Consider the following 20,986-nt stretch of genomic DNA (forward strand, 5'->3'; position numbering starts at 1 on the left):
AACATCAGAGGGTCCCTGAGCCTGAGGTCCTTTTGTATCAGGTTCTCAGACTTCTTGGAGCACGCATTCAAGATCAGCTTTAGAGAAGACCATCTGTCTAACGTGACTTGTGGCAGTGTTGCATTAGAAACCACATAAATTTCATTTTTATTGCAATAGTTAGTCATCATGGGGATGCTTTGGTCCAGTGACCCCTAACGTTAAGTCACCTCTGGAATGTCGTCACAAGTTTTAAGACCAAAAATAGTTTCTTTTGTTCAGATCTGCATTTGCCATTTTATTTCGAAAGTTGTAGTGTATTTTTCCCTCCGACAGCTTTCTAGTCACCTTTGTCAAAAAGAGGAGCTCTGGTGGTTCAGTGGTTAAAGCACTCGGCTGTGAACTGAGAGATCGGTGGTTCGAATCCACCAGCCACTCTGCAGGAGAAAGATGTGGCAGTCTGCTTCCATAAAGATTACAGCCTTGGAAATCCCATGGGACAGTTCTCTGTCCTATAAGGTCGCTATGAGTTGGAATTGACTCAGTGGCAGCAGGTTTGGTTTGGTTTTTAGTTTGTCAAAAAGCAGTAATGCTTGAGTACTGCTTAGGAGTATGATGGTTTATGCCCAGTTTCTCAATTTCAACTATTTTTAGATCCTAAGTAAAAGGGGGGGAGGGTAGGTGGTAAAGACAATTCCCGCATCAGCCTTAAACCTAAGCTCTCAATATAGTAAATAGAGGCAGCTTTAGGACTTATCCGAGCTGTGGTGGCATAGTGGTTAAGAGCTTGGTTGCTAACCAAAAGGTCTGCAGCTTGAATCTGCCAGCTGCTCCTTGGAAACCCTATGGGGCAGTTCTACTCTGTCCTATAGGATCTCTCTGAGTTGGAATCAACTCAACAGCAGTGGGTTTGGTTTTTTGGTTTTTCGGACCTACTTGGTATTGGTGAAGTTTTTTTCTTGACAGGGAGTGGGGCTGTTGCTTACTGTTTGAAAGAACTGTGCCTAGGAAACATTCCTTCCAGGTGTCCTAAGCCATTTTTCTTTCTCAATCCGTCTTCGTAAGACTCCGGTACAGAGCTGTGTAAGTCTGAGTGGGGAAAGGCAGAATCAGGGGGTTTGTTAAGGGATGGATGAAGTGAGCACATCATCTGCGCTTGGCTGAACCTGTGTGTGCATTTCTCGTTGGCCTCTGTCCCTCTTCCTCCTGCTCTGCCCTGTTCCAGAGAGTGTCAGAAGTTTCTGACCATTGGTGGTACTCCATGCTCATCCTACCTCCTCTGCTGAAAGACAGCGTGGCGGCCCCCCTGCTGTCTGCCTACTACCCCGACTGCGTGGGCATGAGCCCTTCCTGTTCCAGCACGCACCGCACAGCCAGCGATGCCAGCTCTGGGAAGCTGGAGCACTCAAAGGCAGTGCCCTCCGTGCTTGGTAAGAGCTGTCCTACCCCTCCCTGCCTTCCTCGTTGTTGATGCCATGAAGTCGATTCCGACTCATGGCAACCCTGTATGTGCAGAGTAGAACTGCGCTGCATAGGGTTTTCAAGGTGGTGACTTTTCAGAAGCCGATGGCTAGGCCTTACTACAAGGTGTCCCTGGGTGTGTTCTAACCACCAGCCTTTCAGCTGATAGTCCGGTGCTTAACTGTTTGCATCCCCCAGGGACTCCTTCTCCCTCCTACGTCCCTGGAAATGTATGAGTGAGCAAACTAGAAAGGATTTCCTTTTCATGTGTGTGTGACCTATGATACAAAAAATGAAAATAAAAGCCCGTTGCCACTGAGTGAATTTCGACTCATAGCGACCCCATAGGACAGAGTAGAACTGCCCCATAGGGTTTCCAAGGAGTGCCTGGTGGATTCGAACTGCTGACCTTTTGGTTAGCAGCTGAGCGTTTAACCATTGTGCTACCAGGGCTCCTATGATACAAAGCGCCTCATTAGTGCACAAATTTGGTTATACTGCAGATCAAATCATATCATTTATGTATACTATGCACTTAATTTTTCCCATAATTGGAAATCCTTTGACACTTGTTCATTGAATCGTGCCCATGGTGTTTAGTGTAGTTTTATTTGAAGCCTGGACAGCTGCAGAATTTAATAAAGTGAAACTCCGACTTAACAGAAGAAAGTGTTTACCTCTATGAGCTGCCCTTCGGTCTCTCTAAGTTTTTCTGCTGCTGCTTATGCCACTGGTGATTCCAGCAAAATGCTCCACTACCCCCAAAATTCAAGGGCAGTTTCCAGTCAGGGCAAGCGTGCTGTCAAGCATTTACTTTAAAGGTCTACACCAGAATTCGTGGTGTAGAAGTGAGAATCCTCAGTCTTCTGCTGCCTGCACACCACAAGTGGCATTCTGGGTGGTACAATAGATTTTTACACTGTGGCCTTGTCTTATGGTTTTTACTAATAACACTGGGCCCTCTTAATATATAGATGGTAGAAACCAAGGGGTAAGTGGTCACTCCCACTGTTAATGAAGGTATAATAAAACAGACATAGAAGCAAGGATGGCGAGACTTTGTCTCACATACTTTGGACATGTTATCAGGAGGGACCAGTCCCTGGAGAAGGACATCATGCTTGGTAAAGTAAAGGTCAGGGAGAAAGAGGAAGACCCTCAATGAGACGGATTAACACAATGGCTGCAGCCATGGGCTCAAATATAGCAACGATTGTGAGGATGGCGCAGGACCTGGCAGTGTTTCGTTCTGTTGTACATAGGGTCGCTATGAGTTGGAACCAACTCGACAGTACCTAACAACAACAGCAATAAAACAGACTATTAGTGGGAGTGTGTACTTATAAAGGATAATTGGGCAGTGCACCTCAAAAGCTGTAAAATTGATGTACTGTGACTCAGCAGTGCCATTTCTAGGAATTTATCCTAAATAAATGATCAGAAATAAGTCCAAAGAAATTCGTTGTGGTATCGTTTACAATAGTGAAAAAATTAGATGAAATTTAGCTAGTTAGCAATAGGGGAATTGTTAAATAACAAGTAACAAAATATTATATGACAGTTAAAGTCATATATGAGTCCCTGAGTGGCATAAACTGTTAAGTGCTTGGCTGCTAACCGAAAGGTTGGTGGTTTGAACCCAGCCAGAGGCACCTTGGAAGAAAGGCCTGATATGCTTCTGAAAGGTCACAGCCATGAAAACTCTATATGGCAACCCTCTGCACCCATGGGGTTGCCATGAGTTGAAATTGACTTCACAGCAGCTGGTATGGGTACTGGTAAAGTCATTTAATAGCAGGAAAAGGTTCATAGTACAGTAATTTTTTAACAGCAGGTTAGAAGACAGCATTTTTATCGCATATAAAATTTATTATGTTAATATTATATATTCATAGGGACAAAACTAAGGATAGATTGTAGCTCTAAATGTAGCCATATCAATGCCAATAAAATATACTTTTAAAACATATTTCCCTACCATGGAAATTAAAAAAAAATGTATAGAGAAACGATGGAGAAAATACTTGTTTAATTCATTTACATTTTGTCTTTCTGAAGAGAGGAAGACAGAAACATTCATGTAAGGCAGACTCTTAAGCTTGTCTTGCCTATCCTTTTGAGTTTGGTTTTGCTTTTTAATGGTCCTAGATTTGGATGTTAGGTCTTGTAAGAGTTACTTGTTTGTGTCTTCTGTTAGTTCCAGGCATGAACCGATACTTCCAGCCCTTCTACCAGCCCAACGAGTGTGGCAAAGCCCTGTGTGTGAGGCCAGACGTGATGGAGCTGGATGAACTGTACGAGTTCCCAGAGTATTCCCGAGACCCCACCATGTACTTGGCTTTGAGAAACCTCATCCTTGCCCTGTGGTATACTAACTGCAAAGTAAGTGAAGGGCATGGTTGCTAACGGTACATTGCTTTTAATTTTTTTATTGCGGTAAAATATTAGCTAGTTGCTGTCAAGTCAGCTCTGACCTACTGCAACTCCATATGTAACAGAAGGAAACCTTGCCTCGTCCAACTGTGTTTTCACGATAGTTAGTATGCCCAAGTCCATCGTTGCAGCCACTGTGTATTTTAAGTGTCTGCCCACCTAGGGGACTCATATCCCAGCACTGTGTCAGACAGTATCCTGTTGTGATTCACTGGGTTTTCATTGGCTGGTTTTCCAGATGTAGATCACCAGGACTTTCTTCCTCTTCTTAGTCTGGAAGTTCCACTGAAACACGTTCATCATGGGTGACTCTGCTGGTATTAGAAATACTGGTGGCACAGCTTCCAGCCTCATAGCGTCATGCAAGCCATCACAGTACGACAAACTGAGATAGGTGGTAGTGGTAAAATACACACCACATACAATTTGCCATTTTAACCATTTTCAGGTGTAAAATCCAGTGGCATTAATTACATTCATGATGTTGTGCAACCACCATTAATAGAAACTTAGTGCCCATTAAGCATTTAACCCCTCATTCTCCCCTCCTCCAGCGCATTAGTGGTTACCACTAATCTACTTCCTGTCACTATGCATTTGCCTATTCTAGGTGTTTCATGTAAGTCGGATCATGTAATATGTATCCTTTTGTGTTTAGCTTATTTCACCCAGCATCTTGTTTTCACGTTTAGACAGTATTCTTGTTGAAGGAGAGAAGCTGTTTTCATGGTGGACTGAACTTTTAGACCAGGACTTCTTAACTTCAGCACTACTGACATTTGGGGCCAGATAATTCCTTGTTGTGGGGTGCTGTCCTGTGCATTCTGGGATGTTTAGTAGTATCCCTGTCTCTACCCTCTAGATGTCAGTAGCTCCCACCTCCCCAGTTTTGACAACCAGACACTGCCAAATGGGAGGAAAATCACCCCCTGCTGAGAACCAACACATTAAATACTGTGTAATCTGAACACTTGATGCTCTAGTAAGTGAGTATAAGGTGCAAAGTTTGGCCCAAAGAGTTGGCGGTAGCAATGCCAGGAGAGAAAAAAAAAAAAGATTGGATTATAAGCCCCTTGAGGACAGGGAGAGTGTCATATTCATCTCGATATCCTCAAACGGCAACAACCCATGCTTTTCTCTGTGTTGGAACTGAGTAAATGTTTGGGGGCATTGCATAGCACCACTTTGAAAGAAATGAAGATAAATTGGTGGTGGGGGAGAGTATACCAGTTTTGGTTTTTTGTTTTTGGTTCTCTTGACCCTAGTATTTTTTCAGATTTATTCATTCTTTTCAGCAATTATTTGAGTGACTGTTGAATGCAGAACATTCTGCAAGATGGCCAAAGTAGTCTAGATGAAAGAAATATAATCGCATTTCACCCTGGCCTTTCACTGGATTAGACTCAAGTATGAGATGAGGTGACCTCATTAAGTTACGGCTGTTTATACAATTTTTACAAATTATAACCAGGTGAGTAGGTTGGGTAAAGTAGAATTATTTATTTCCTGCCAAGCAGGCTTGAGGTAGGTGCTCAAAAAACATTTGCTGAACTACTCAAAATTGTGACCAGAATTTCCTGTAATTACAAAGCCATACTTTCAGAAACAGCCTTGGATTCATTTTTCTTCACATTTTTTTTTTATTTGACTTTGAAGTTTGACTTATACTGGGGAAGAATCTTAGAGAAAAAAATCCTGACCTTGTCAGTCTGGATCTGTTGTAATTTTCAATAAGAAGGCAGTATTTACTGTATGTATCTAACACTGTTGTAGAAAAGCTCAAATATATTTGCTTTAAAAGAAAGACTTAGAGAAGTTTTTTTTTTTTTTTAAATGTCACGAACACATGCACATTTTATTTACCTTCTGCAGCAATCCCAGGCCAAGGTTGTATGTGTTATTTCTTGAATACTTCAAGTATATAGTCACCTTCCTGTATTTGATCAGGTTCTGGTTGTGATGGGAGTTAGAAACAAGGAATGGGGGAGAGGCCTGCAGTGAATACACTTCGAAGCCCATTCTCAGTTTCTTCCTGGCCCTAGGTGGAAGCAGGGGCTTTGTTACTCTTGGGTCTTAAAATGGATCATGGTCTTGCCAAAGCTGGGGTCAGCAAGAAAGGCAATGTCTTTTTTTTTTACAGGTCCTAAACTGTGGTGGTTTAGTGATTAAGAGCTACGGCTACTAACCCAAAGGTTGGCAGTTTGAATCCACCAGGTGCTCCTTGGAAACTCTATGGGGCAGTTCTACTCTGTCCTATAGGGTCACTATGAGTTGGAATTGACTCGACGGCAATGGGTTTGGTTTTGGTTTTAAATCAGTTCACCCACCTCTTATCAGCCATGGGAGTCAAGCTTTTCTTGCCATCAATACAAGCACCAGTGAAAAAAACATCCAGTTGTTGTCAAGTTGACTCCGACTCGTGGCAACTCCATTTGTGTCAGAGTAGAACTGTGCTCCATAGGGCTTTTTGTGGCTGATTTTTCAGAAGTAGGTTACCAGGCCTTTCTTCCGAGGTGCCACCAGGTGGACTCAGACTTTCAGCCTTCGATTAGCAGCCAAGCACTTAATCGTTTGCACCACCCAGGGATACCAGTACAGGCAACAGGCTGGATTTCTGTAGTGGCCTTTGTTGGATGGCTTATTGAGTCAGTAATGTGATGTGGTCTGCTCTCTGTACTCCTTGTAGCGGACATTTGTGGGTGAGGGGAAACTCATTGATAAAATACAAAGTGCTGTATGTTCCTTTTGACCCTTTCATCTCTTTTTTACCACCAGGCAAACCTTCCTTTGTTCTTATATCTAGTGGTAAATGATGGATTTGAATTATCTTGAGAGTTGGTTTCTGCCTGTGTGTGTAGTCACATATACATAACATAAAAATTACCATTTAACCATTTTAAAGTATACAATTCAAAGGTGTTAAGTACGCTCACAGTGTTGTGTAACTTTTTCCGGAACATTTTCATCATCCTAAGAGGAAGTAAGTTTTTCATCACCCATACCCATTAGCAATCAGTCTGTATTTCCTTCTCCCCACATTCTCTGGCAACTTTTAATTTACTTTTTATCTCTATGGATCAGCCTATTCTGGATATTTCCTATAAATGGAATCATGCAATATGTGGCCTTTTGTGTCTTGCTTCTTTCCTGTAGTAGAATGTTTTCAAGGTTCATCCTTGCCGTAGCATGTGTCAGTACATCATTCCTTTTTATGGATAGCCACATTTTGTTTATCACTTCATGGTGGTGGGCACTTGAGTTGTTGCTACCTTTTGGCTATTATAAATAACGCTGTTGCGAACATTCATGTCTAAGTTTTTGGGTGAACCTATGATTTCAGTTCTTTTAGGTATATACCCAGGCGTGGGATTGCTAGATCATGTGGTAATTCTGTGTTTAACTTTTTGAGGAACTGGGAGGTTTTTTTTTTTTTTTTAAATAGCAGTTTTTTTTTTTTTTTTTCATTTCCACATACAGGAAGCTCTTACTCCTCAGAAATGTATTCCTCACATCATCGTCCGGGGCCTTGTGCGCATTCGATGCGTTCAGGAAGTGGAGAGGATACTTTACTTTATGACGAGGAAAGGTCTGATCAACACAGGAGTTCTGAGTGTCAGCACTGACCAGCATCTTCTTCCGAAAGATTACCACAATGTAGGTGACCTTAGCTTTAGCAATAACACCATTGTGGGTCATGATGAATGCTAGTTGTATTATGTTAATGCCAAGTCAAATCAAAGGCATAAAAGTTACAGAAGCAAGACTTTTAGAATATGTGTTTCTTTGGAGAAGAGAATATAAAGCACCATTTCCTCAATTATAGAAAAAAAGGAAGGGGTTAAGATAAGTAACACTATATTCGTTAGGTAGGGACATCAAAGGAGCCCTGGTGGTACAGTTGTTAAGTGCTTGGCTGCTAACTGAAAGGTTGGCAGTTCGAACCCACCAGCAGCCTTGGAAACCCTATGGGGCAGTTCTGCTCTGTCCTATAGGGTCGCTATGAGTCAGAATTGACTGGAGGGCAATGGGTTTAAAGATATCAAAGAAACAGAGGTGAACTCACATTGCATAGCAGTTCATGCCTTCCAGAACAACAAAAAACAGTACGTTGTTATCATTAATTGGATTTTTCCTCCTTTTTTTTTTTTTTTTAAAGAAATCAGTCATTGTTGTTGGAGCTGGTCCATCAGGATTAGCAGCTGCAAGGCAACTACATAACTTTGGAATTAAGGTAAGATTTTGGGACATGTAGGCAGAAACAGAGGGTTGACTGCTCCTTTGGTCCATATTTTCTAAGACTTAACAACCACCTATTTTAGCAAAGAAGGCTAAATACATGATACCTTTACAATCGAGCTTAAAAAGGATACGAAGTTTGGAATTGATGTAATATAAGAAAGGTAGAGGAAAGTAGAAATTTCCATAGCTTTGGAGAGTTTTAAACCCTAATAAGCCAGCCGGGAAAGATTCTAACTGGGTATTGGAGCAGAAATTCTTGACAGATTGTTATTGACAAAATAAAAAAATAACTGTTGCTGCTGAGTCAGCTCATACTCAGGGCAACGCTATGTGTGCCAGAGTAGAACTGTGCTCCATGGGATTTTCAATGGCTAAGTTTTCAGAAGTAGATCACCAGGCCTTTTTTCTGAGACATCTCTGGGTGGACTTGAACCTCCAACCTTTTGGTTAACAGTCGAGTGTGTAACTGCACCACCCAGGGACATTGACACAATTGAAGAGGAGAAATTGGTAAAAAGCCCTTGTTTCTGCAGTAATTTGAGACAACAGATCGCAGCATGAAAATTCTCCATTTCTTGTACAAAATTTTCTGAAATACCCAGTTAAATTTTCATATGCAAATCAAAGACAAACTTTCAGTTTACTCTGAAAAACAAAAATCTTTGCTTTTGGACAGCAAGATTGAATGAATTTAACTCATTGATTAAGACAGAATTGCATGACTTTTAAACTTTGAAAGGGCTTTGGTTTTGAGTTAAATTAAAGCTGCGAATTGTTATGAAGGACTGCGTTTAGGTTTATGGTGATGGAAAAATCGCATTGCTTAAGAGTAGGATTGCACAATCGATTATTGTAAGTGCTCTCACTAAGTTGTACCCTATAAAAGGTTGAATTGGCAAAAGTTGTATGATATATTTACAATGAAATAAAAAAAAAAAAAAAAAAAAGAGTAGCTGCTGAGGCTGCTTATGTACAACCAACACCTCATGGGATTTGATTCCTTTGTTTGGAGGTTCAGGGTTATGGTTTCGTGGAACATCCCAGTTAATTGGCCTAATAGTGTGTTTAGCGCTTCTATCCTGCCTCCTAGTTCTTTGAGTAGTTTCTGGAGTTTTAAAAGCTTGCAAGCAGCCATCCAAGGCACAACGGTTGGTCTCTATTTGCCTACGAGCAACAGAGAGTCAGGAATAGGAGGAAGAAATGGAATGTGCAGCTAATTGCCTCCATGAAGAACTGCTTCCTTTACCAAGAGACCAGAAAAACTGGGTGGAGCCCAACTACCATTACTGAACATATCAATCAAAGAGTCTGTAGAAAAAAATGTGATCAAAAGGGGGAAAATGCTGAACAGAATGTCAAATTTTCATGACCCCCACACTTTCTAGAGTCATGGAGGTTGGATGAATTTATGAAACTATTGCCTTGAGATAATCTTTAAACCTTAAACCAAAAAATCGAAAATATCCCTCGAAGTCTTCCTGAAACTCTGCGATAGTTTGACTTAACTCATAAAGAACGTCAGCTTTGAGCATTATGCTCATTTAAGAACTGTCTATATGGGATCAAACTGACAACAGCAACTCGAAAGATAGGAACCTTAGGGGGCAGTGAGTTTATGTTAATGGGGGAGGTACAACTCAGAAAAGGGGGGTGAGAATGGTTGTACAACTTAATGTAATCAACGTCACTAAGTTGTACATGTAGAAACTGTTGGTGTATGTTCTGCTGTGTATATTCTCAACAACAACAAAATAAACAAAGTTAAAAAACATAAAAAACCCTGTAAATTGACGTGGTAGAATGGAATTGGTCTTTTCAGTATTCTCTGTCTTGGTAAAGGAAATGATGACTTCTTCTTCTTTTTTTTTTTTAATAATATCTTTTCTGGAATGTTTTCAAAGACAAGAAGTTTTCAGTAGCTATGCTTAAGAGAGGTTTTCATCTTTGGTTGAATAGAAGGCCTAAAATCATGGATTACATTATAGTGCTGACAAAACAGAAGAGTCTGAGTTGGATTTGTAGGAAGTGTGTTGACATTTTGAAATAGTTTCTTTCTACTATTAAACCATAAGGTGTTTTAATTGTGCGTTTATTTATTTTAGTCTTAGATATTAGGGCCAAAGTTTTTCGTTGTTGTGGCTTGTTTGTTTTTAACATCTGTCTGCTTCGGCTTCTGTTTCCACTGCCTTCCTTTTAAAGTCTTGCCTTTTCTCTGGTACCTAGTATAATAAATAATCAAATATGGAGCTTGACAGTGTCTTTCTATATCGTCATAGCGTAGGTAGTCCCTGACGTCAGATGTATTTGAATTACAACGAACTGCACTTACGACCCTCTGCGCTTTTTGTTTTTAACGTCATATCGTTAGTAATACGTAATACATACAATGTTGCAGTGCATAATTTGCTGATGTTATCATTCTCAATGTTCACTCACAGATGTTCAGAGATGGGAATTATGAAGATACTGTTCATTAAAGGCAATAGTAATGAAAATTAAAAAAAAAAGTTCCCACAACGTCAGAACCAACGTATGACGGAGTCGTTGGAACATGTATTGCAATTGATATGACTATTTGATCTTATTTAGCTTTCCTAATCGTCTGTCTTTTAGGTGACTGTCCTAGAAGCCAAGGACAGAATTGGTGGCCGAGTGTGGGATGATAAATCTTTTAAAGGCGTAACGGTTGGAAGAGGAGCCCAGATCGTCAACGGCTGCATTAACAACCCCGTAGCACTAATGTGTGAGCAAGTGGGTTTCTTTAAGATTTGTATTGTAGATAAAGAAAAGCAAAATGGTCTCAGTTTGCTTGTGTGTAATATTAATATGCTACTAAAACAGATAATACAGTAACCCCAAAATGATTTATTGCTGCCTCATCCCCTCTGCCAAGTAAATAAGAACAATTATAGTTCCACTTTTCTAAGGAGGTGGAACTAGAGGACTTAAAAGATATCTTTATTTTCCTAAATCTGTAATTTTATTTCCCTGTTACTTGCAGAACTCTTGATTAGCTCATAGTTTTAGGGTTGTCAGACTGAGCAAATAAAAATACCGGATGCCCAGTTAAATTTGAATTTCCCATAAGCAACAAGTAATTTTTTTTAGTATAAGTATGTCCCACCCATTACATGGAACGTTTTGCATACAATATTTGGGACATACTTACACTAAAAGTTTATTCATATTTTATCAGAAGCCTACGTGGAACTGGGTATCCTGTCTTTTAACTGCCAAGCCTACAGAGTTTCTATGAAGACCTGGTAGACCCAAGGTTTTTCTAAAATATTTATTGAGAGTAAATTCCATTTCGACTTCTGCTGTGCGTGTTTGTGTGTCTGCGTGTTCATTCACATAAGGGTCCACAGAGGAGATAGAATTTCAAAGCAAGGAGAAGGCGGTGCATAGCTACGGTGCCTGAAACCTTAGTAAATCTTGGCCGGAAAGCGCTCACTCTGTGAGTGCCTGGCATAGAAGCTGTTGTTGTCATCCTTATGTTCTCCTAAATTACAGTCTTGTGGATTTTGTGCTGTTTTTGCACCGCCTGACCTTGTTGCCATTCCCCGTGAAGCGTATTTAGGTTCGTTTTTGAGCCGTCCTAGACACTTTTCTCCACAAGAGCTCTGTCTGATTTCAGCTTAGCACCTGTAAATATTTTCTCCAGGGAAAATGTTCACCTTCTTATTCTTATTATTTTTGAAGCTTGGCATCAGCATGCATAAATTTGGAGAGAGATGTGACTTAATTCAGGAAGGTGGAAGAATTACTGACCCCACTATTGACAAGCGCATGGATTTTCATTTTAATGCTCTCTTGGATGTTGTCTCTGAGTGGAGGAAGGATAAGACTCAGCTCCAAGATGTCCCTTTAGGAGGTATGGGGAGAATGGTGTTCTGGTGGTTCCATTGCAGTCTCATTCTAACCTGAGCTTGATGGTCGGTAACGTCACTCATCTCCAGGACTGGATGATGCAGTAGGAATAGTCCTTAGGGGCTTTACTTCTGGATTGATTAATTCTTCAGACTACTCGCTGAGTTATAGACAGGGGAGCTCGGAACTTCCTCGGGGATCCTTGGATGCTTGTGTGTGTGTGCACACCTGAACCCTTCTTGACACAATAGCTGGTGTTTTAAAAATTACTTAAATGTTTAATTGGAAATATCCCAGAGGAGCTTATTTTTAAGGGAATGTGTGGTAAGCCCTATGTGAATAACCAGTTGCCGTCAAGCCAGTTCCGACTCATGCCAACTCCATGTGTGCAGAATAGAACTGGGTTCTGGAAGGTTTTCAAGGCTGCGCCCTTTGGAAGCAGATTGCCAGGCCTTTCTTCTGAGGCATCTCTGAGTGGGTTTGAACCACCAGCCTTCTGGCTGGTAGTCAACCACGTAACTGTTTAAACCACCCAGGGATGCCTGTGAACAGCCACCTAATAATGTTGTTTCTATATTAGGGGGTCTGTATGCCTAGATTTCTTCCCTTTTCCTTTTTTGGGGGCAGTAACTTACTGTTTTTTTTTTTTTTTAGTATGTTTTGTTTAAGAGTGCAAGAATGTATATTATAATCTAAGGATGTTAATTCTCAAAATCTTTAGGTTTTGCACTTAAATGGGGACTAGAACCACAATTCCTTAGAAATCTTGATTGCTTATTTCCATGAGGATGTCAGACAGCTCAGATTTTACTGTATTACTTCTTAAATTGATATTTAATTTATAATTTTATGACCTGGATATATTCACTTGTAGTTCTTGAAGGCATGTCGAAGTTTTCGAGTGTGAACATATGAACTTAATCTGCAAGATACTAATTTTCTTCAACTGTATATTTCTCTGCAGGGAGCTCTGTCTTAGTTTCTTAGTGCTGTTTTTTTTGTTATAACAGAAGTTCCACAAGTGGGTGGCTTTAACGAACAGAGATATATTTTCTCACAGTTCAGGAGGCCAGAAGTCCAAATACAGGGTGCTGGCTCTAGGGGAAGGCACTCTGTTGGCTCTGGGAGTAAAAATCCTTCCTTCTCAGCATTCGTTGGAGATTCCCAAGTGACATCTATCTTTCCCCAGTTCCTGCTTGCTTGCTTCTGTGCCTAATCTTCTCGTGTTACATCTCAAAAGTGATTGGTTAAAGACATACCCTACACTGTTATAGCCTCATTAACATAACAAAGAAAATCCTGTTCTCTCATGGGATTATCCACTGCCGTTGAGTTGACTGACTCTGACTTACAGTGACCCTGTAGGACAGAGTAGAACTCTGCCCCGTAGGGTATCCAAGGCTGTAATCTTTATGGAAGCAGACTGCCACGTCTTGTTCCCGTGGAGCCACTGGCGATTTTGAACCACTGACCTTTCAGTTAGCAGTTGAGCGCTTTAACCACTGCCCCACCAGGGCTCCTTTCCATACGTATAGGGGTTAGGATTCCAACACATACATTTGGGGGACACAATTCAGTCCACAACAGGTTCTCAGTTCTTGATCCTGATACTCGTCATCTCTGATGGGGGTAAACTTCTCAATATTAGGGACTGTCTTTCTTTTTATTCTTTCCCCCACCCCCAAAACCTGAAATCCCTTCCCCTCTCTCCCCACCTCTAGGAGACAGACCCACACTCTTGTCACCCTCAGTAAGTGTTGACTGATGAGCCATCACAGAACATTTTCAGAAACGTACTTGGGTTGATGGGGATCTTACAGTCAAGTGTTGCAGGCTGAGCGATGAGTTGTTAAGTTCTCTGGGTTGAGAACAGTTACTAGGCAGACTTGCAAGATATCTTCATAATGTGACAAAAGTTTTGCACGTGTGCTGACTTTATATGCCTTTCAGGGTCGCCAAAGGAAAGAGTTAAATAGCTCTTTATCTCAGCCTTAAGTAGTCGTTTCCTCTTACTGATATTTTTTAAAACGTTTTATTTAATATTAGTACACGTATTTCTTTACAATAAGGTTAAAGTTACATCCTGGGTATCAGTATCTCAGCTGCCTGAGATCTCACCTTATTAGTAAGTAACTGAGAAAACCGAAATATAAGTATTAAGGTTCTAGAAAGGAGCCCTGGTGGTGCAGTGGTTAAGTGCTTGGCTGCTAACTGAAAGGCTGGCGATTTGAACCCACCGGTCGCTCCACGGGAGAAGGATGGCTGTCTGCTTCCATAAAGATTACAGCCTTGGAAATCCTATGGGGCAGCTCTACTGTCCTACAGGTTCACTATGAATCGGGATTAACTCGAAGGCAATGGGTTTTTAAGGGGTTAGAGGTAATTCACAAAGCACATATATAATAAAGCTTTTAAATATTATTTACATAAAAGTCACATTAAGGCCTGTCTCAGCCTGTTTACACTGAATTTTATGTATGGTTCTAGCAATCTTGGTTCTTCCCGTTCCCCAAAACCTACCAAAAATTTTAAACTACATGTTAAGAGAGAGGAGTGGGATTGGATTGCTACAAAAAAGCACTGAAAGTAACAAAAAAGCCCAGTGGTCTAGGGGGACAATTCCAGCCCATATCCAGAGGTCCCTTGGACATCTCTATGTTACAATACTAAATAGTACAAGAATTGAAAATTTTAATGAGAACCTGGAGTTGTCAGAAAAATTAAATGATAGACTGAGTTTTGCTTCTAGTCAAGCAAGGACACAATACTTATAGAAACTTTGTGTCTGCAATGTATGTGTTGGATGGTTGTCATCACTGAGAAGGTTACAAAGAAGCAACCTGTACTAAGATACAGTTAAGAGGCTGGAACCAAAACAAGCACAAAACCAACAAAGAATCTGCAGACAGTAATTGGAATGCTATCACAGGGCTCTGTGTACACAGCTAAACACTCCAGATGAATAGGATCGATAAGTCTGGCGAGGTTCATAGCAGGGAGTGATTCCTGCGGCTTGCAGTGCCCAGGTGGTGTTAGACTGTAACGATGGATGTGTTTTTGGGGAGGGGAGATGTGGTGAGGGGGAGTGATAGTAACTATTAGTTGCAGGGTTGGAGTTGACCAGGAAAAGTTGCAGCAGCATGCTACAGAGCCTGGAAGCAGGCAGGTAGTAGGAGCCACCTTTGGAAAGACTAACGTGCACTAGCCTTTTTAGGCTGTGGGACTTGGAGTTTATTACATAGGTAATGTTGTTATTGTCGGGTACTGTCGAGTGGATTCTGACTTATAGCAACCTCCTGTGACACAGTGGAACTGTCCCATAGGGTTTCCTGGACAGAAACCCTGGTAGCATAGTGATTAAGTGCTACGGCTGCTAACCGAAAGGTCAGCAGTTCGAATCCGCCAGGCGCTCCTTGGAAACTCTGTGGGGCCGTTCTTCTCTGTCCTGTAGGGTCGCTGTGAGTCGGAATCGACTCGACAGCAGTGGGTTAATCTTTACAGAAGCAGATCGCCGAGTGTATGTCCTGAGGAGCTGCTGGGTGGATTTGAACTACCAGCCGAGTGCTTAACCGTTGCACACCAGTGCTCCTTGTAAATAGGCAATAGGGAACGAATAATTACGGTATGGAGGCAGAGGGTTGACATGGTGACAGTCTATATTGGAATATTCTTGTTGGGGAGAGATTATAACCAATAGTTAGAGTATTACAGGTCTCTTAGTTGGGTAAGATGTTTAATATGGTAGGCAGCTTAAACCTGGACTTGACTTTAAGGTGATGATGGTGGGACTGGAAAGGGGATGCTGATCCTCTCTCCGAGTGTGTATGCACATTAATCTACAGGAGGAACTTTTTCTGTATTTTGAGCTAAAGAAGAAATTGTTTCTCAACGAAGCAGAAATGAAATGTTTTTGAGAATATAGAACCCACAGAGCTTTGTTTCCGGTTAAGATCAGTTTTTCCTTCCTGAGAGAAGTCAACCTTATCAAGATGCCCTCCACCCCCGCCCCCCCGAGTTTACTTGGGAAAGGACTTTGGGAGTTTGGGGTTTTGTGGGGTGAAGGAGGTTGAAAGCAGTGGATAAGGAGTTGGAGAATAATGCTAAAGCTCTTTTTTCTGTTTTGATACATTCCCATTACAGAGAAGATAGAGGAGATCTACAGAGCTTTCATTAAGGAGTCTGGTATCCAGTTCAGTGAGCTGGAAGAACAGGTGCTTCAGTTCCACCTCAGTAACCTGGAATATGCCTGTGGCAGCAACCTCCACCAGGTGCGCTGGGGTTGGGGCAACACGGGCATCGAAGGTATTTGTTTTGTGTATGTATTTATGTATCAAAAAATTGAACTCAGCCTGGTTTGGGTAAACAGGAAAGAATGGTTCTGCTGCTGAAAAGTTTGGAAACCACAACTTGAGAGTGCATTAACCCAACAGTGGTTTTGAAGTGTTTTTTTTTTTTTTTAATAAAAGCAGTGGAAACCTTTATTCAAGTAATGCCTATGAGGAAACTCAACATATAAAACTGAATAAAGGGGGCCATTGGGCTGAATCAGGGGAGGGACCACTGATTGGAGGCCTTGTGTTTCTACCTGCCTCCATCCCTCGCTCTCCACTGAGGCCCTGGAGGCATTCTGAGGAACTGTGGAGCCTGCTTAAAAACACTGTGTTCTCAAGAAACTAAGAGTACCCTTGTAGTTCTGGTCTGTGTATTTTGCTAAAATAAATTTAAACACTTAACCTACCGTGGTCTTAATACTCAAGTGGTGCATGTTTTAAACAGAACTTCCATGAGTGACTCACGTTGATTTTTTAAATCCTCTCTGGAACCTCTCCATTTCCATTCCATTCTTCATTGCCATGAGAATAACACTGTTTTCCAAAATAGTGCTGAGTTTCAGTTTCTTATCATGTTTCCACACTGAAGACAGATAGTTGGCGTATTTATATACAGAGTTCGTCAAATCCAGTTTTACTTTTATAGAATTCTCACAGGATTGTTAGCATATAAAATTAACTTGCTCAAGTCATAAATACCTATTGTTCTAAAATAGGAGCCCCTGGGTGGTACAAAGAGTTAAGGTGCTCAGCTGCTAACCAAATGGTTGGAGGTTTGAGTCCATCCAGAGGCACCTCGGAAGACAGGCCTGGCTAGTCTACTTCTGAAAAATCAGCCATTGAAAACCCTGTGGAGGACAGTTCTACTCTCACATACATGGAGTCACCATGAGTTGGAGTTGACTACCGTAACTGGCTCTAAGATGAGCTTTCTTATGTGGTACTGAGACATTTCCTTCCCCTTGACAGTGGTTGGGTTACTGAGGTTTTTTCCTCTCCTTCCTTAATGCTTTGCCTTCTGCTTAATAGCCCTGTCCTCCTGCCTTGGGGGCCTTTTGTTGGCCTTCAGGCACAGACTCAAAGATTTGCATCTGCCAGGTCCCCATCCTCTCCTTTTGTTTTCTAGGTGTCTGCTCGTTCCTGGGACCACAATGAATTCTTTGCACAGTTTGCTGGCGATCACACTCTCCTAACCCCGGGATACTCTGTAATAATTGAGAAACTGGCCGAAGGACTAGACATTCAGCTCAAATCTCCAGTGAGTATTGATAGTGACAGGACGCTCTGGCTTTGCTTTCTTTGTGGAGGATATGAAGTTTTGGGCACGTGGATTACACAGGAGGCCAGTGTATGCTTTGATATTCAGCTGGTGTCTTCAAGGACTTTGGTGACAAGTATAGTCATACAAGTGCAGTCGAAGCCTATGATCAGTAGCATTATCTATATAAATAGGTAGTAACTCAGATACACTTTCATTATAATATTCAAGTATATTGCTTTAAAACAAAACAGAACAAAAAAATACATTTCTCACAACCTCCCTGACCCAGTGCAATTATTTCCACTATTAAATTTTCCCTTCAAATCTTTGTCCCTACGCATTCATATTGTACATTATTGTAATCATAGAGACAATTTTTTACATAGATTTCATGTGAATTATAAAGATTTTCCCTATCCTGACATCGTGTTTGTAAATTTTAACAGCTGAATGATGGTTGCCTGAATTAAGCTATAACTGTTGGTTGGATCTCTGAACGCCAGGGAATGACTCCCTACCGTAGCCTTAGAGATAAAAACTCATATTAGAATTGAACGGGATCCTGGAGGTTGTGAGTCTAGTACTCATTTTCTTTTTCATAATTGCTTTTCTTGGGTAGGTACAGAGTATTGATTATTCTGGAGAAGAAGTGCAAGTTACTACTACAGATGGCACAGTGTGCGTGGCACAAAAGGTAACCACTAGGATTCCATTAAGGTAGAGCTCCTTGCTGCCAAGGGCTGGGGGTAAAGGAAAAACAGCATTTTCATGGGAATTTTGCCTTTCGTGAGCTGCCTGGATGGAGTCTTGTTTGATTCTGATGAGTTATGTATTTCTAGTCAATTATATGTGGATGTGCAAATCTGATTTAATCAAACACTATATAGGTTCAGGAGTCTCTGGGTGGTACAAACTGTTATTGCACTCGGTTGCTAACTGAAAGGTTGGTGGTTGGAGTCTACCCAGAGGTGCCTTGGGAGAAAGGCCTAGCCATCTACTTCAGAGAAACCAGCGAGTGAAAACCCTGGAGCATGGTTCTGTTTGACACACATGGGGTCACCGTGAGTCAGAGTTGACTTGACAGGAACTTTTTTTGTTTTGTTTTTAAATATAGATTCATGGCAGATGAAATTTTGAAGAATGTTTCTCAAAGTGGTTTCTATGGTACATTAGTCCTGAGAGCAGAACAAGAAAAGAAATTTCTTGGCCAAATAAGCTTGGGTAATATTGTATACCACATTCTACTCTGAGGCTTAAATCAAGCCAAATAACCAAACCTGTTGCCATCGAGTCGATTTTGGGACCTTATAGGACAGAGTAGAAATCCCCTGTAGGTTTCCAAGGCTGTATCTTTATGGAAGCAGACTGCCACATCTTTCTCCTGCGGAGCAGTTGGTGGGTTCGAACCACAAGCCTTTTGATTAGCAGCCGAGTGCTTAACCCCTGTGCCACCAGGGGCTCCTAGGGTTAAATAGGAGCATACAAAAGGCTTTGAGAAGTTCTGCATTAAACAAACTTATTTTACTTTGTTTAATTCAGTGCTTTCCAAGTTTGCTTTTCTTTTTCTTTTTTTTAAACCATGGAACCCTTTTTCAAATCAAGAAAGGTCTATGTTTTCATTTAGAAACTGTCAGAAGTTTAAAATTTTAAATATAAAATGCATATTTTTTGTAAACAGCTTTCATGAGTGGACAGTGAAAGGTGCTGCTGACTCTAATACCTGAAAGCATACTGAGATTCCTATAGTGTTGGAGAATAAAGGGGCTGACCTGGAGTGGAAGAAAAAAAAAAAAAAAAAGGGACTTAATAAATCCCATAAGTTTATGTTTAGTTATTCTCAAGTGATTACTAAAAAGTGTAATTGATGAACGATCACTAGTTCCTACTCTGGCTATGTTTTATACTTTTTAGTTATTTGAAACCTGTTTCACAGCCCTTGATATTCATATAGAAATAAAGGACTGCATGCCAGATGGGAAAGTCAGGGTATAGAGGATGAGTTGCATTGAGCAAATCTGCTGCAAAAGACCTCTTTAAAGTGTTAAAAAGCAAAGACGTCACTTCAGGACCAGGGTGTGCCTGACCCAAGCCATGGTGTTTTCAATCACCTCATATGCTGGACAATGAATAAGGAAGTCTGAAGAATTGACACCTTGGAATTATGGTGTTAGCAAAGAATGCTGAATATACCATGGACTGCCAGAAGAACAAACAAATCTGTCTTGGAAGGAGTATAGCCAGAGTGCTCCTTAGAAGCATGGATGGTGAGACTTCGTCTCACATACTTATGACATGTTATCAGGAGGGACCAGTCCCTGGAGAACGAAATGATGCTTGGTGAAATAGAGGGTCAGCAAAAAAGAGGAAGACCTTTAGCCAGATGGCTGAGGGCTACAACAATAGGCTGAAGCATAACAACGATTTTGAGAATGGCACAGGACCGGACAGTGTTTCATTGTGTTGTACGTAGAGTCGCTATGAGTTGGAACTGGCACCTAACAACAACACAGGATGAGTTCAGGGACGTGGTTTCTAATATTATTCCTGCCATTAACTAGCTGGGTGACTTTGTACTAGCAGTGGTGGGCAATTTGGCTGCATTTTAGAGCCACCTGAAAAAAAGGAAAAAAACCTTGTTGCCGTCGAATCGATTCTGACTCATAGCAACCCTATAGGACAGAGTAGAACTGCCCCATAGAATTTCCAAGGAGCGCCTGGTGGATCTGAGCTGCCAACCTTTTGGTTAGCAGCCATAGCTCTTAACCACTACGCCACCAGGGTTTCCTTAGAATCACCTGGAAGGTGCTTAAAAAGAAAGGCTGCAAAGCCCCACCCTGCCAAAGAGTCTCATTTAATTGGTCTGGCCATGCTTTTAAAGTTTCCCAGGTGATTCTAGTATGACCAGGGTTGAGACCTATTGGGCTGTACAGTTTTCTTATTCTTAAGCCCTAAAATAAAAATCAGGCTAATTAATATCTAAGGTTCTTCCTGGTGGTAAAAAGCATTTTTAATTACCACTATTTGAAATTATAAGTTGGCAGATGGTGCAGCTTCTGGTGTTTTGTGGCTCTGTCTCCTGGCGTCCCTGCAAACTGACTGGTTATGCCTCCCCTGCTGAGTCACCCTCGGACATACTCGCCCTTCTTTCTTTGTATTCTAGCTCTTCAGAGAAGCTGCAGGCTGTGCTTCATAGCCTCCTTTAAAGCGTTAAAAGCAACTATTTTTTATAGTAGCCGACACGCATCACACAGTTTGCACTGGAAGTTTCCCCAAACTTGTAAGTGAAAGATTTCAACCCAACATGATATACCGATAAACCTTTGACAGACTGAAATTCAATCTAGCCTTTCCCACTGAGATCTAGCTTGAGTTCCTTACCAGTGTATGTTGATATCATTTGCATATTTGTGTA

General features: G+C 41.3%; 1 protein-coding gene across 6 annotated transcripts in view; it reads left to right on the top strand.

The window, feature by feature from the left end:
• Positions 1-20,986, top strand: part of KDM1B (lysine demethylase 1B) — a 58,489-nt gene that overhangs the window by 23,615 nt on the left and 13,888 nt on the right. For 4 of the 6 annotated variants that reach the window (XM_023555767.2, XM_064281171.1, XM_003416453.4 and 1 more), the window contains 9 exons: positions 1,205-1,409; positions 3,638-3,822; positions 7,351-7,527; positions 8,030-8,104; positions 10,726-10,863; positions 11,815-11,986; positions 16,123-16,250; positions 17,440-17,571; positions 18,194-18,268. In XM_023555767.2, coding sequence (XP_023411535.2) covers positions 1,205-1,409; positions 3,638-3,822; positions 7,351-7,527; positions 8,030-8,104; positions 10,726-10,863; positions 11,815-11,986; positions 16,123-16,250; positions 17,440-17,571; positions 18,194-18,268 — 1,287 coding nt within the window. The remainder of the gene's footprint in view (positions 1-1,204; positions 1,410-3,637; positions 3,823-7,350; positions 7,528-8,029; positions 8,105-10,725; positions 10,864-11,814; positions 11,987-16,122; positions 16,251-17,439; positions 17,572-18,193; positions 18,269-20,986) is intronic. The other 2 variants (XM_064281192.1, XM_023555768.2) reach the window with 1 other exon arrangement.

This window comes from Loxodonta africana, chromosome 1, assembly GCF_030014295.1.
Source record: "Loxodonta africana isolate mLoxAfr1 chromosome 1, mLoxAfr1.hap2, whole genome shotgun sequence".
NCBI classification, from domain to species: Eukaryota; Metazoa; Chordata; class Mammalia; order Proboscidea; family Elephantidae; genus Loxodonta; species Loxodonta africana.